Source organism: Plutella xylostella, chromosome 24 (assembly GCF_932276165.1).
Source record: "Plutella xylostella chromosome 24, ilPluXylo3.1, whole genome shotgun sequence".
In the NCBI taxonomy this organism is placed as follows: Eukaryota; Metazoa; Arthropoda; class Insecta; order Lepidoptera; family Plutellidae; genus Plutella; species Plutella xylostella.
The window spans coordinates 156,420-172,265 of record NC_064004.1 but is presented as its reverse complement, the minus strand read 5'-3'; the positions used below and the strand labels follow the sequence as shown (position 1 = coordinate 172,265).

The 15,846-nt window shown below is 36.1% G+C and overlaps 1 protein-coding gene across 14 annotated transcripts in view; it reads left to right on the top strand.

Moving 5' to 3' along the window:
- The first annotated feature begins 1,049 nt into the window (after positions 1 to 1,049).
- The window catches only part of LOC105387791 (galectin-5), a 34,828-nt gene continuing 20,031 nt past the window's right edge, over positions 1,050 to 15,846 (top strand). For 7 of the 14 annotated variants that reach the window (XM_048629827.1, XM_048629832.1, XM_048629830.1 and 4 more), the window contains exons 1-6: positions 1,050 to 1,240; positions 2,157 to 2,245; positions 3,877 to 4,084; positions 4,547 to 4,693; positions 6,983 to 7,016; positions 11,045 to 11,064. In XM_048629827.1, the coding sequence (XP_048485784.1) occupies positions 1,214 to 1,240; positions 2,157 to 2,245; positions 3,877 to 4,084; positions 4,547 to 4,693; positions 6,983 to 7,016; positions 11,045 to 11,064 (525 nt within the window). In that variant the 5' untranslated portion in view covers positions 1,050 to 1,213. Of the gene's footprint in view, positions 1,241 to 2,156; positions 2,246 to 3,876; positions 4,085 to 4,546; positions 4,694 to 4,894; positions 5,011 to 6,148; positions 6,492 to 6,982; positions 7,017 to 7,706; positions 7,759 to 11,044; positions 11,065 to 11,784; positions 11,965 to 12,916; positions 13,694 to 14,176; positions 14,782 to 15,846 lie in introns of those variants that run through there. The other 7 variants (XM_048629838.1, XM_048629833.1, XM_038110644.2 and 4 more) reach the window with 7 other exon arrangements.

The window sequence follows — 15,846 nt, the reverse complement described above, 5'->3', positions numbered from 1 at the left end:
CATAATTGTATGTGTTTTATTTACTTCGTATGATTGGAATGGAACGTGCCGTTGCTGTGACTCGAGGCTGTTATTATTCTGAGGTAACAAACCTAGGCATCGATAAGTTACGGTATACAAACTTGTATATTGCAACTTTTTTACGGTGTACGGGATGTAAAACTCAAAGAAATTAGTTGCATCGCGGTTAAATGTACCTATATAATTTTCTCAAACGCATTTATTTATAAGGTCGTCAAAAAGGTGCAGGTATTTTCGTTCTCCAATAAGAGAGACCGTTATTATTCTGAGTTATCCACGTGACCATAGACTGGAATCGAAATGGCGTCATTAAAGTTCATAGTGTTGAGTAGTAAAGCTGTACAAATCATTATCGATATAATGAATTTGAATAAATCACATTCTGAAAATGGATATTATTCTAAAAAGTTCAATAAAAAAGTAAATAAACTATAATAAAATTGGTGGCGATATCAGAAGTGTGTCACACACAGTCGGTTCATTTCATATTCATAAATTTAAACTAACAATTATGCGATTCCCGTTTGTTAGTTACTCTCAGATTATGCGCTAGGATCAATCAGAAAACTCTGTTTTACAATGACGAATGAAATATATTAGGTAGGTACCTACTTCTTCTTCAATCGTGTAAATGCACTAAGCTAACTTCCTCCAGTGTTTTGCTACTCTTATTACGACATCATTGGTCTTCATCAGGTCTCCTTGACTGCAGGTAGGTACTTAATAATCATTATATAAAATCAAGCCTCTGTTCATGAAAAAATCTATCTTTACCTAAAATTGTTATAATCAGGCGTTATTTATGATAAAACACAGTAAGTTATTATTATAAACACGTAGTCATTATTATAAAAACCAAAGTCAAAGTATCAGTATCAATAAAAATAACAATAACATTTTATGTATATTATTGAGTATTAATTATTGTTATGGAAAGGTCGTATCAAAATGTAAAGTGTGTGCTGAAATATCGATACCTTTTGGAACTTTATAACTAAGAACATCACTATGTCATGCAAATTCGATTCGATTCGATGTCGCCTCATATGACGCATCCATTACTACTGTACAGTGAATTTACTATTATTTTACGTGATTAAGTGTAGCAATTGTGCCTAATTCGTGTTCTCTTGCTGCTCACGAGCCGTACAAGACCATTTATAGTGCGTAAGAAGCCACAGGAACAGTAAAAATGGCCTCACAACCGATTTTCAACCCGGTAAGTTACCTATATGTCTATTTGTTTATTGATATTATGGATTTCTATCGCGAATGGAGAGCTAGAAGCCGTTAGTTTCGGCTTTGTCAAGGACATTGAGGACAGTAAGCCTTTTATTCCTTCTCCGGCTGTATTTACACACATTACATTGCAGTTTCATCACTATTTTTTTTCGTGTTTGTGACATCGATTTTTATTACATTTCAAGGGCATTTTTCCTCGTATGGGTTGTCGGCATGTCTGAGAGACGCTACGTCAGACCGCGCCCCTTGTTGACCAATGTCGCAATGATTGTACCATCATTCTGTGTGAATAGACTAACTGGTTAGCTGGTTTTCCACTGTCCAATATTGTTGATATCTTCTTCATATTACCTAGTACAATCCAAGTCATGTCCTATGTTATGATGGTTTACACATTCAGGGCAGCTCCTGAGCCCTCCAGTCATTGGGGAAGTGCCATGGGGTGTAGGAAGGGAGAAGGGATGCAATATGTATTAGCCTCATTCATATTGGAAACACATTGGGTTTTTAATTGTGTCTGACCTAACAATATGCCTGTGGTAAGTTAAGTCTAGGACTATGAAGTCTTGATCCTCAGTTGGATTGATTACAAGTTGGATTTTGAAATCTCTAGCTATAAGTTACAAGCACAAAAGTCTGCTGACCTCTGGAACATACCCACTGATAATTATTTAGCTTCCTGCTATCCTATACATCCATAGCAGTAATCTTGTAATCTAATAGAGATTTCTTTAAGACACAATCTCAGGCAAGATATCTCTGAGAATTTTTGCACACCCAATAAAGAGTATTAGTATCTATTCTTAATCAAACTTACTGTAATACATTGTATGTTGTGTACTGTTGTAACTGTTGGTGTTCCATATTTAATTAATAGGTACATTCCATTTCAGGTGATCCCGTGTGTGCAGCCGATCCCCGGCGGAGCGTACCCGGGGCTCATGATCCGCATCCGAGGGTCCTCCTTCCCCAATGCTGAGAGGTAATGAACATCAAATATATTATCTTCTTAATGTGTTGCTGAAAAATACTAGAGTTGCGCTAGGTACACTGTAGTTTGTGATCCAAATCATAAGCCTAAATGATAAACTGCTTTGCATAGGCCTCTAACATACAGTGTACAAAAATAAATCTGCATAATGTCAGCACATGCTGAGCTGGTGCCTTTTTGATGCTCTGGACAGCATGTTGCTGTTGTGTTATTGTTTATTTTGTATTATTTTCTATATTTTTGTTGTTGTCATATAAATTATTCTTTATCTTATCTTAATATTTAAACTAATAATTGATTATCTAATGGCTTGATACAAATTGGAAGTATTCACCTGTAGAATTATCAATAACAGGTGCTTAGACCTCTTATCAGTCAAGTACAAAAGTCTTATTTGTATAAATATGTAAATTTCTTGATAAAATGTGGATATTAAATATACATGCTTTATTTAACATTCAACAATATCTTGTGTCTATGTAAATACTGTTAAGTATGGGTGCTTTTACATGGTCCATGTAGCTGGAGCAAGTAAAGATATGGTTACATGCGGGAGTAATATGCGCAAGCTAGTTTGAGTTTTCGGTGCACATGGTTTTTACTAAGTATGTTTTCGGTACATGTTACCCGCGCAAGTGCCTCAACATGTGCAAGCTACTTGCGGCGTGTAAAAAAAAAAAAAAACACGCACTCACGCCTTGTACTAATGTATACTCCCTTGCGGGGTAGGCAGAGGTGCATTGCTGCACCCACTTTTCGCCAGAGTGTTATGTTAGTCCCAATGTAATAGGGGGCGGGCCTATTGCCATTTTACGGGCACATCCAAGACCCGAGGACAAATATCTGTGTTTTAACAAATATCTGCCCCAGCCGGGAATCGAACCCGGGACCATCGGCTCAGTAGTCAGGTCACTAACCACTACGCCATTCGGTCGTCTAACTACTATATATACTTGCTATACTTGCGCCGTGTACAAACACCCTATATACATATAGGTACATACACAGAACACCAGTCTCAACTCAATGAATATAATTTTCTAATTATTTCAAAAGGGTTTCATAAAACTAAGTCCACTGTTCATTTGTTAGTGGTTCTTCTCAGTAGCTCAGTACTACACTTACAAATATGGTTACAGTAAATAGCTAGCTACAGCTATCACATGTCTGTATGTAAATAGTGTGTAGACAATAATAGTTTCAAACTCATTAGCATACAGACACTGAGTCTGAAACTGTACCTCTTTGTATGTTTGAATACAAATATCAGAGATACATTAGCAGACTTCTGTTGAGGTTCTAAAGCTATATGAAATATTTTCAGAAGAATATTTTCTTTGAAAATCGAATTTAAAATAAATGGTTAAGATTATAGTTTTAAGTCTGTATGTAGGAAGTTAAGCTCTATAAACCAAATTTCTTTTATCTCTTACAAATAAAATGATTCTTACATACTTAAACATCTTATGAATCTCCTTGGATATCAAACTTAATAATATACCTACTCATAGGTTGGAATGTGCAAGGTAGTATTTTCACCAAATCACACATTTCTGCATATAACGCCAGTGTATGTCATCGCAGAAAAACAAATACTAAAACCTCTCCTCAACCCCACACAGATTCGCCATCAACCTCCAGTGCGGCCCCAACACGGACCCTCGCGACGACATCGCGCTCCATCTCAACGTGCGCTACGACCACATGTGCATTGTCAGGAACCACCTGGCCAGCATGAGCTGGGGGCCCGAGGATGTGGACGGAGCCATGCCCATAGCCAGGGGACAGGCTTTTGAAGCGCTTGTGTTGGTTGAACCGAGCTCGTTCAAGGTTAGTTGGCATTGGCAATCATGATGAGCTATTCCTTTCTATTACCCTAGCCACTTCCCTACCGCCCGATCCCATCCCTTTGGTCCACTCCTCCTCTTTAATGAAGTTCCTATCTACCTACCCTCCCCCAATAGAACCAAGCGCATTGAACGTTAGTTTCGACGAGTTATTCGTCATCATCATCATCAGCCAATAATCATCCACTGCTGGACATGGGCCTCTCCCAAGGAGCGCCACAATACTCGGTCCTCGGCCGTCCTCATCCAGCCAATACCGGCTACCCACCTAAGGTCGGCGGTCCAGCGGGTAGGAGGGCGTCCCACACAACGATTATCGGTTTTTCGGCAGATATGACCAGCCCACTGCCACTTCATTTTGACTAGTCCTCTGACTTTTAATTGTTATTCGTCAACTGCATCAAAACTCTGTATATCATCCAAATAACTCTTATTCTCTTTTCAGGTGGCGTTCAACGGCGTCCACTTCTGCCAGTTCTCGCACCGGCTGCCGTTCCAGCGAGTGAGCCACCTCACCATCGACGGAGACGTGTCCGTGCAGAGCATCGGGTTCGAGGGAGCCGCGCCGCCGCCGCAGTATGCGCCGCCACAGGTTAGTTGTCGCTAGCGAATTAATTACCATGTTATTAGGAGCTTCAGAATCATTGTCGTCATTATCATTGTGATATTTGGCATCTTTGTCTTCGCCAGCTTTATTAGTGTATTCAGGATCATTTGTATCCTTATCCATTGCCATTTGAGACCTTTCGCATGATCATCGTCGTTGCCATTAGAATCATTACCGTTTGTATCATTACTATTGACATCATTACCATGAGAGGGAGTCACCTCACCATCGACGGCGACGTGTCCGTGCAGAGCATCGGGTTCGAGGGAGCCGCGCCGCCGCCGCATTATGCGCCGCCACAGGTTAGTACGGGCTTTAGGGTCATTACCATTCATGCCAGTACCCGCTACCCACGGTTCGCGATTCTACGGATCACAAGCACAGTGGACGACCACGGACAAATTTAGTTCCAGGAAGAGCACTCTACGCTGATATGCAGACGAAAAACGAACCAGTTGTCGTACAATCGGCACGGCTCGCGCAACGAAGCACTCCTAATCTTAGTTTTTCCTCATATAGATTAGAGTGCCAGTGCCACCACGGATGACACTCTTACATCATCGTTGTTATGAAGCATAGGAAAACGCGACTCTAGTAAGCGAAGGGCATGGTACCTACTATTAGAGTTGGTTCTACCTTTTTTGGCATAAGATTTATTTGCCTAATCTCGTATTGCATAGTAACGTTTGGTCAAAGTCTCGTTACGCCGAAAATCGTATGGCATAAATCTCGTTTAGTAAAAAGTTATTTCGCATAACATTGTTTAGCCTAATAATGGTATGGCCAAATCTTGAATAGCCTAATAATGCTATGGCATAGGTTTATTAGGTTTATACAAAGTAATAATATTCGTTTGGCTTTAACTTTGACGGAGCGTCTCCCTACATAGCGCAAACTGGTGCCTTGTATTGATTACGCTGTTTGGAAAACGCTCCGCTCCGCTTCGCTGCGCTCCGCTTTGGTTTTGATGAACATGTGCACCTAACACGCTCCTCCTCGCTTTGCTCGTCATCGCACCTATTTTTATGTTTCGATCTCATGGTGTTTGTAATAATTATATTGGTCGTTAACTTTCGATTTTTTGATCATACAATATCGTGATTTTCGGGATGTAGGAGAAAAATACCACAATTTGTACATTTACTACATACTTAATATATTATTTATTAAGATAACATTGAGAGAAACAAGATTATACATAGGTATAGACGAACATAAATTTGAGCAAACGAAACTTAAGGTGTTTAAAGATTGTGCCTAAAGAGTTTTAGACGAAACGAGCCTTATGCCACATAAGTCTTGGCAAAGTGATGGTTCGGCCAAAAAAGTTTAGACCATACGAGTTATGCGAAATGAGTTTTGGTGAATAAAGATTATGCGAGATGAGCGGAACCCATCAGAGTTACATCTTGATGACCAAGTGACGAAATTTCTTTGAGTCGCGTTTTGACAGCCTAGTTCTAATGCCTTTTCTGTTACTCCTCTTTTGAGCGGTGCCAGGAACCCGAAAGCCTGTTCAGTTTTTTTTCTAATAAACCTAAATACTTTTTCTCTATGCCACCTCTTTGCTAGCACAAAGAAAAAATCTTCTGTCAATCTGTCAGAAGAACCAACAATCAAAATAGAATGACAGCACATATTGCAAAATAACATCTGCTAATATTTTTTACTGTATTTTTTACTTTTACATCGGATTCGGCTCCCAAATTTCAATATTAGGATTAATATACAGTGTCTTAAAAAATTGTGATACGTGGATTGGTATCTTCTGCATATTATGGTTGTAAGTATTGTCTTTGAATGATAATTTTGACAGCTTGGTCAAAGTTGGTAGCTGGTAGGGGCTGAATGAGGAAGACCGAGGACCGAGTGTTGTGGCGCTGGGAGGGCCCTATGCCCAGCAGTGAACGATTATTGACTAATTATGAGGATTTAGCAATAGATTGACCTGTCGTCCATCATTTTAAAAAAGCTAACTTCTTAGCGTCAATAATCCTTTGAGGGTATGCGTATGATTATTGGCTGATTATGATTCTGAAAAATGTCGCGCTTACCTCAATAGCCTTCTCGGTTTTAAAATTTTATGATAGATACCTATTTTCTTAGTGCGTAAGGGTTATCCAGTTAGATTCAGTGTCACTTGCCAACACTATTAGCTATGTTGAGCCTTCTCCATATCTGAAGAGTTATTTCTCCAACTGTTGTCAGACAGCTATCAGTTGGGTAATAATTTATTGAATTGTAATTAACTGTATATTGTTCTCTTGTTTACAGCAACAAGGCTACTACGGCGCACCTCAACAGCCAGGTACATTATCAAATATACTTCTTTTTACAGTTATAACATAACCCGTGCGAATAAAGAAACATATTTTAAATGGCGAGTAAACTCATAAAACTCCCACCTAAACTTAGAAACATGTTAAACGCTATCAAGAGGCTTCTAAAGCTTAAAAATGTGTGAAATATCGTTCTAAACACCCGTTAAACGTGGTTTATTTAGGTAGCCGACGCCATTTTCATAATTTTCTTTATTTGCGCGCGTTTTACATATTGCTATAGCGTGAAGTGTACATTTTACGGAGTCTCGTTTTCTGATTACGAGATTAGTCGGTGTTGTAAGGCCTGTTCACACTTATCCGATATTTGATATGTATTTGATATGTGTCTGCGGCGGTATTCTACTTCAGAATTACTACACAATTATCTTAATAATCCTCTGCCTACCCCGCAAGGGAGTACATTAGTACAAGGTGTGAGTGTTTGTTTTGTTTTGTATCCTAATAAATCAGTAGTTTTTGGTACGGTAAATTTTCGGACTAAGTTTCCTTGAATCCACCCTAGGGTGAATTTTCTAGGGTATCAGATAGGAATACCGCCTCCGATACCGATATCGAATATCGAGTGTGTAAACAGGCCTTTACCCAGACATTTTAGGAAATACAGACATACATTTGGGTATGAATAGTGACTAACAGTTATTGTTTATTTTTTATAGATTTTATAAGAAATTAATCGATAAATTGTAAGGAGCGTCTTTACAATGCATGGTATGTCTTTAAACGCTTTTTTTTCGTAGAAAATTGGGTAGTAACATGTAAAAATATATTGTGGGTAGTATTTTGTATGTTAATTTGTATTTTGAAATTTATTTTTGTATCATTTTGGTTATAATGATTTCAGTAGCTAGTACCTAACTGGGTTTCTTTTTCTGTGGAAGGGTTTTTTAAATGTGTACGCGATTTTAAAAGTTTGTATTCCTTATTTAAGGAAAATACGACTAATGTTATGGGATTTAAAAGTGATATTTTTGTGTAAATATGGATGTGGACTTACTGACCGGTAAGTGAAGATATATTATATTTCATTTATAATAAACTTAACAAAATATACACACTACACAGTTCAAAGTAATATTTTATTATTACAGTGATTTCAATAAATTTATCAATATAAATTATGTATTTTGTCTAATAATAAAGGATTCGGGTTAATGATGAAATAGTTTAATTCTATTTTAAGGGGTTTAATGGTAATATTATCAGTAATTGGCTGCTTTTTAGGATTCAATTACTAACAAAGGCTTTGCTTCATAATATAATAAATCACTGACTTCAACCCATTTAGCAAATACCAGTAATTTTAAGTAAAGTAAATAATTGTGCATTGTTCATTTACTTTACCTATTCGAACTTACATAATTATTTTGTAACAACATTCTGTAAAAAAAATTATTTAAATAGATTTCCATTTTAAGTGAAGTCTTAAAAAACAGTTTATATAACTACTTTCTTTGGTCAAGTGGCTTGCTAAATGTGTTGCTGTCAATATCACTATAATATAATTGCAATAAATTTACACTAATTATGAGCATGTAGGCCTCACTAACACTACCTAATTACTAACACTGATTAACACAATGAAGGTTTTGATATTTATATAAAATTTATGTATTATTCCATTCATAAGTGATTTGATTACTTACTCTAGAAAATTCACCCTAGGGTAGATTCTGGGAAAAGTATGTCCTATAATTTACCCTACTTAAAAAAACTAATTTATCAGAGCAAGGTAAATTCTTGAACATACGAATCCCAGAATCCACCCTAGGGTGAACTTTCTAGGGTAACAGGCTAAGGTAACTGGAAAGTATAGCATTTCCTTTTAAACTCCTATTTAATAATAAATTTATTTATTTAATACAGTATAACATTATTATATTTTTGTTTTTATGTTTTTTTATCTGCAGGAGCGTTCTACTAGCGACCGCGACGCCCTCTGGAGTAGATCGCAAGAAACTGCTGCCGTTCTAATAGGTAAATATTTTAAAACCCATAGATAGAACTTATTAATTGTTTGAAACACTGTTTTACTCAAAAACACATGAGTTTCGATTCTTGTAACATGTTGACGCTGTAATTGATTTGACGATTTGAGATTTGACTTTCTGTAAAAGAGGTTTTCATAAAAAAAAACATTACCCTCCTCCTTAGGGTAATAAATGAATATAAGTAAACATAAACTGTCTGATACTGATTAAAACTAAAAATTCTATTTATTTTCAGGTGCCTTGTTCTACCCGTCATGCCTAAGATATTATAATAATGAAAAAAAAAACATTTATTATAAAAATGGACTCCTTGTTGCATGTTGATTATAAAATTTATATAAAATGAAAATATTTATTGCACAATTTGTCATGTTGGTACATACATAAATAAAAGATTGACCATTATTTTCATGTTTCAAAATTGATTTAATATGTGGGTGCCAAAAATCACCGAAATAATTAAAATGTAATATATTTTTAATGATATACATAATATACTTACATAATTACATAATTGAGTGAGAATGGGAAACCAAACCTTTTTTGTGTTAATGTTTATAAAAATATTAACTTTTGTTTCAATATTTTACACACTTCTGTTTGTTTTTTGTTATGTATTGTTGTTTGTGTCCAATCAGTGTTTTGTTTTTATAATGTGTCGTGAATAAATACAGTACCTTCTATTGAGATGAATTTTCATAGTATAATTTCTCATGGTCAATCTGCCTAGTATATAAATTATGCATATTTATCTAAGTATGTTGTATAACCGATTTCTACTATAATCACAATGCGTTATAAATTAATTTATATTTGTTTTAACGCCCATTGATACCATTTAGGTACATATATTGCTTATTTAGTATTAAAAAGTATTTAAAATTCCAAATTTAATAGTGTCAAAATAAAATTTTATCTTTGAATTGCATTTAAAATGTATTTATTTTATACTGTGTTATGTTGTTAATAAATAAAATTTCCCTTTAAATAGTGTATGATTTTGAGGCCCTTATTATCATTAATTTATATATTTACGTGTAAGTCACGCAAATCAAGAAACAGTACGAATATAGGCCCCCAGACACATGCCATCTCTCCATATTTTTAGGTATGTATCAGGTGCCATTTTCATATTGTGTCTTTATCTGCAGAAGTTATGGTATCATTAATATTGGACCTTGTAGATTAAAGGCTTACCCCTTTATTCATAAAAAAAGTTATAGGATAGGACGCTTTAGCCTCTCCTCTCCCTCTCTGTCAAAGAACAAATTGTTCTAAGCGTCCTATAACTTTTTTATGAATAAGGGGGTTAAATTGGTAGACAATGATGTACGTTAGCAACCAGCCCATTTTTACAGTAGAATCAATCGTATTTAGAAAGTATGTAGTTTTAGTGTGGAATGCATGAACATCAACATACGCGCCTGTGAAGGCTCATTGCAATGGTAAATCATGAAATCCTAATAATAGATCACTTTGTGTTTATGAAAATGATATGATAAGCGCCTTTAAAACTGAATGGATAATATGGTTATTCCGATGCGTTACCCTATAAAATTGACCCTAGGGTAGATTCTGGGAAACGTATATCTTATTTTTATTTTATTTATTTAAACTAGAACACCAGCAGCTTATACAACTAAGATTTTTAAAACACATATTAAAATTAAAATTTCGTTATAGAAGCCAATTAAAGGTGTACACAACATATGTCTGAGAATTTAGCCAACCCTCATGAATAAATAAAATAATTGTTTTTTTTTTGCCTAGAGCAGGGTAATGACATACAATTCCTAGAATCCACCCTAGGGTCAATTTAGGGTAAACGATTGGAATGACCGCATTTTTCTTTCGTCGTTGTTCAAATCATAAGATACCTAAGAGGGTAATATAACCATTAACATGAGAAATATTTAACAGACCCCTGTTAAGCCCTAGTAGGTATTAGTCACCGACAGGTTAACTTTGAATTATAATGAAAAATATATTTATCTATGTTGTTTCAGGAGCATATGGCGGAGGACAGGTAAATACCAGTTTATTTACTACACGGGGTACCGCCGGTATCCAAATAGTCACTGTCTTCATGTAAAACATCTTGCGAGTTTTCAATAGTATTAATAGTTATGTTTGGTTGGATATCGACCGTACTGTGACACATTTATAAATTTATTTCTTGCACAAATTTGTTCTATATCTTATTTTCCACCAATGAGTTTGCTATACATGCACTGCTAGACTGATTTAGGTTTTATGTACTTAGTTAGGCTAAATAGGGAGGTGCCAGGACAGGTCATATTATCCGGATAAAACCTTTGAAACCGCTAACTTCGTCTTATTTCAATGTTACATAATCTTTTTCGCTTTCATTTTTCGTTTTTCATCGCGAGTGAGTTAAATTGCACAAGATTGGCACACTAAATTTTGTCTTACGGGTCAGTTTAAATTATTGTTTGTGTTTTTAATTTATTTCCATGTATTTAGCTTTATCTTACTAGCATTCATAGTATTATCAAGGTTAGCATCCACTGCTCTAGTAGCATTACCATCACTTTCATTACGATCGTTTTCTATTTCACTATTCCTAGTTCATCTGAAACTCTCGAAAACTAAATCCTATCAAGTACTTAAATTTTCAAACCTCTTACCGTAGCTTCGACTTCTCCATTAGCATAGTCTTCCATTACATCATTCCTATTTCACCTTCCTCTCAAAACACTTTTCTATCAATTACCCAAACTTTCAGGGCTACGAGCCTCCCCCGATGTACACGCCGGGAGTACAAGGCATGCCCATGCAGCAGCAGCGCAGTGGCATGGGCACGGGCGCCGCGGTGGGGCTCGGGGTGGGGGCCCTGGCCGCCGGGGGGCTGGCCGGGTACGCGCTGGGTGGAGGGTTCAGCAGCCACGACAGTCCTGTTGATGAGGTGCGTTGTTGATCAGGGTTTTTATGGTTACTGTGAAGTATAGCGATGTTTCGTTTGTTAGTCGTATACCCCGAAATCAAAAAATCCTTATAGCTTTTCACCTATTCGCATTTCGCCGCGATATCAAAATTTCTGAATAGATTTTTATTCTTGAAGTATATTTTTTGATCGCTACTGACAATTGTCTGAAAAAATCATAGTAGATTTACTTTCCTGCCTGTCTTCACTGTAGTCGCTTTTCACCTTGATAGATATTTGTTTGTAATGCATTATTAGGTACATGTCGCGATATTTCTTTTACACTACAACAATATGCGACCCAAATAAGATGCGACAAAAAATACTTACATGCTATTCAAAATATATGCAGCTTAATAAATAAGCTATTGATAATACATGCTACTTCAAAATTTGCTACTGTTGTGAAAATCTGTTAAAAATATATGCTAGTAACAAAATATACTACCGATATTATACGCTACAACAAACAACGCTATCACGGTGAAATGCGAATAGGTGAAAAGCTACAAGGATTTTTTGATTTCGAGGTATACGACTAACAAATGCGATGTTTTTACTTGTGCTGGTTCTGTCACGATGTCTTCTTCCAATTGACTTTAATTATTTGAACATGAATAAAAGAATAGTATGTAATTTGAAAATACTATGTAAGTAGCATTTAAAAAATGTTTATACAGTCATAAAGTAGTTGACAAAAAAGTCGTCTAAGTAATATTTTCAATCGATACACCGTAAACCACAACTGATGCCACTTTTGAATAAAATTTATTGAATTATTGTTGTAGTAACACAATAAGGATTTATATACATTATAGAGAAACAGAATTTGATAAGTTATAATACATTTACAGCTGTAACATTGTCAACCTCTATTTGGTAGAAACCTCTGTCTAAATCGACAGGCATAAATAAGTATGTCTCTTTATTTTAGGTTCAAGTGGCAGAGTTCGGCGGAGACGACTGGATGGACTGAGAAGACTAGGATCAACCAACAAGTTGCCTTACACGCTAGTTGATAAGTATCAAATTCAATTCATTCGTAGTTAGATATTTGTGAATACAAAAACTAGACATTGGCCTTGTTCACTTAATTCACGTTCGCACGTCTGTTTTGTGTTCATGAATATGATCAAATTATTTATTAGAGTATTGAAAGAGTATTTACTATAATATATTATTATTATGAGGCTAGCTTGCCAACGATGATATAAAGTGATGAGTATAATAATTATTAATAATGTTAATGTTGTGCAAATATTGCAAATACTTATTGCATGAAGTCATTGTATAAAATATTTTTATTATAATACTATGATCAAAATATTTAAAATTGTGCTTAAGTGTGATTTTTCTAAGTGGTCTGTGGGTAAGTCTGCAATGTCGTGTTTCAATGTTATTTTTAATTCATGAAAATTTTAATTCTTGTGCATTTGCCAACAAGCTGATAAAATAAATCTCGAACTTAGATAGGTAAATAGTAGCTAGTAGTAAGCACGTTATGCCGTTGCTCTTTTAAAGTAGTACAATTTATTTACACGTTTTAAGCAAACAAAATATCGAAGATAATTAATAATTTGTTAATATTATTATTACGTATAAATTATTAGCAAACCTTGCATGATACCAATTATTATACAGAGTGTTTTAATTATTAACAAGAACCGTAAAACATAATGATGTCGTTGAAATATACGAAAAATTAAGTGTTTGTGAATATTTTATTTGATGTCCTGAAGTAAGTATTGCTATGGGTTAGTAAATATATAACACTTGATTAGTTGATCGTGCCATGCAGTAGTAAGCTGGATCTACATTTGTATCGTTTCCCGCTGGGTCCATATTTGTAGCTACCATGATTCTCGATTAGACAATCCATTTCAGTTATTGTGATGCCATGACAATAACTGAAATGATAATAGACATAGATTCATGTAAAATAGTCGACCTACTGATCGGGAATAGGTTATAAAATAATATTTTAACAGATAACAAAATATTTACTTGAAAACTCTTTTAAATCCGGATAATATGACCTTTGGTACTGGCATTTCTGATCAGGAGGTTGACTAGCCTAACTAATATCTATACAGAAATTACAGGCTAGTATCATGTTTAAGAGAATTTAGTCATTGATCGTCAATTATCAAATCCTCACTTACCTATCCTAGTCCTATACCCCTTCCTTCTCCAGCAACTAAACCAGCCTCAAGGCGAGAAAAAACACCACCGCATCCCCCCTCCCCCCACCCGCTCGGCCGACCATGAAACCGACTCCGAGAGCGCGGCCGGCGAGCCGCCGCGTCAAAAACGGTTCATCAGTTCTGTGTACAAGGGGTTCCGCTCTGTCTTCGGCATGTGCCACCGGCCGCGCGAGGCCGACTTGGAGCCGGAGGCGGCCGTATCTGTCCAAAGACCGCCATTCGGTCCGGGACAGGCTAAGAGCCTTAGCGTCCCTCGGACGGAGCCTTCGACGAACGTGGACGTCGAAAAGAGCGAGGCGGAGAAGAAGGCTCTGTGACGACGGCACTAACACGTAGCCGACTGTACGAGGCGCGCCGATAAAGAAACTATATGAAAATGGCGGAACGACTCATGCCCGGCCGTTTGATATTCGTAGGCCTTTCAATATCCCTTCTTGCCCCCATTTTCATATTGTATCTGTATAATTATGCGCTATTATTACCAGGGTTTTACTGATACATTCAACGCAAAATTAGGACCAGCTATAGGTACTTTAAGTACCGTATTTGTAACAGTTTTTTTAACTAAAATAAAAATAGAAAAATCAGGAACTGATACTCGATTTTTTAAATGTAGATAACATATATTTGAAGAACAATAAATGTAGACGCCTATTTTTCTTTAAATGCTGGTATGGGGTTCAATTACAACTTTCATTTAAGTTCGGTAAGGTATACCGAAGCGAGGTTTACATAAATTCCTGGTAAGTTGCCAAAAGGGTTATAATATCATATTGTTTTACGTATAACTCTGCCACAACATAAATAAACGTATTTTATACTGTGAATTGGTAAATTTATCTTTATTTTGTTGCTTTGCACGGTTTCGGTAAGGTATACTGTGAGCCGTTAAGATTATGGTACTATGGTAATTTTTGGTAACTTTTTTATAAAGGTAAATTGATATGCGGTAAGGTAAGGTTTGGTACGGTAAGGTTTGATACGGTAAGGTATGGTACGGTAAGATAAAATAATACTTATCCATGTTCGCCAAACAAAAAATATTATTATTTAAGTTACCTAAGTAGTTATTTAACTTTACAACCCTTATAAGTACCCAAACTTGTAAGTTGTTTATTATGTCGGGTGGGTAACATTGATCAGCTCAAAAATTCCACCCTAATTATATGATAAACCTAACTATGAAATCAAGTGTTTTCAGGTGAAGAAAATGTTCAAATAATACAGTAAGAAGAAAAAGAAAACCTCGTGATGGAAGAATGCTGTGGTGGAGCAGAGTCTTGACATGTTCCAACGTGGTTGTCGGTGCCGCTGGGGCATGTCAAGACTCGGCTTCATCACGGCTCATGGCGTCGCTTCTATTGATCGGAAGAAAAATGAAGAATAAAGAAGTAGTGAAGGAAACTGCTGGAAGGAGCTGGAAGAGGAATATAGAAAAGAGAAGGTACGTGTTCTAATTAAAATAGAGGCAGTTATATGACATAATTATTTCAAATGTTGCCGTGGCATTGAAAGGGATTTTTCAATGCCACGGCAACATTTTAAAGCATAGTAATTTATGTCGTACCTATTTCTGTAACATTACTGTTGAATATCCATGCGTAAAAATTAAAATCCCTTGCCATGCCGTCCTGATGTGCGTAGGTCGTAAGACGGTTAT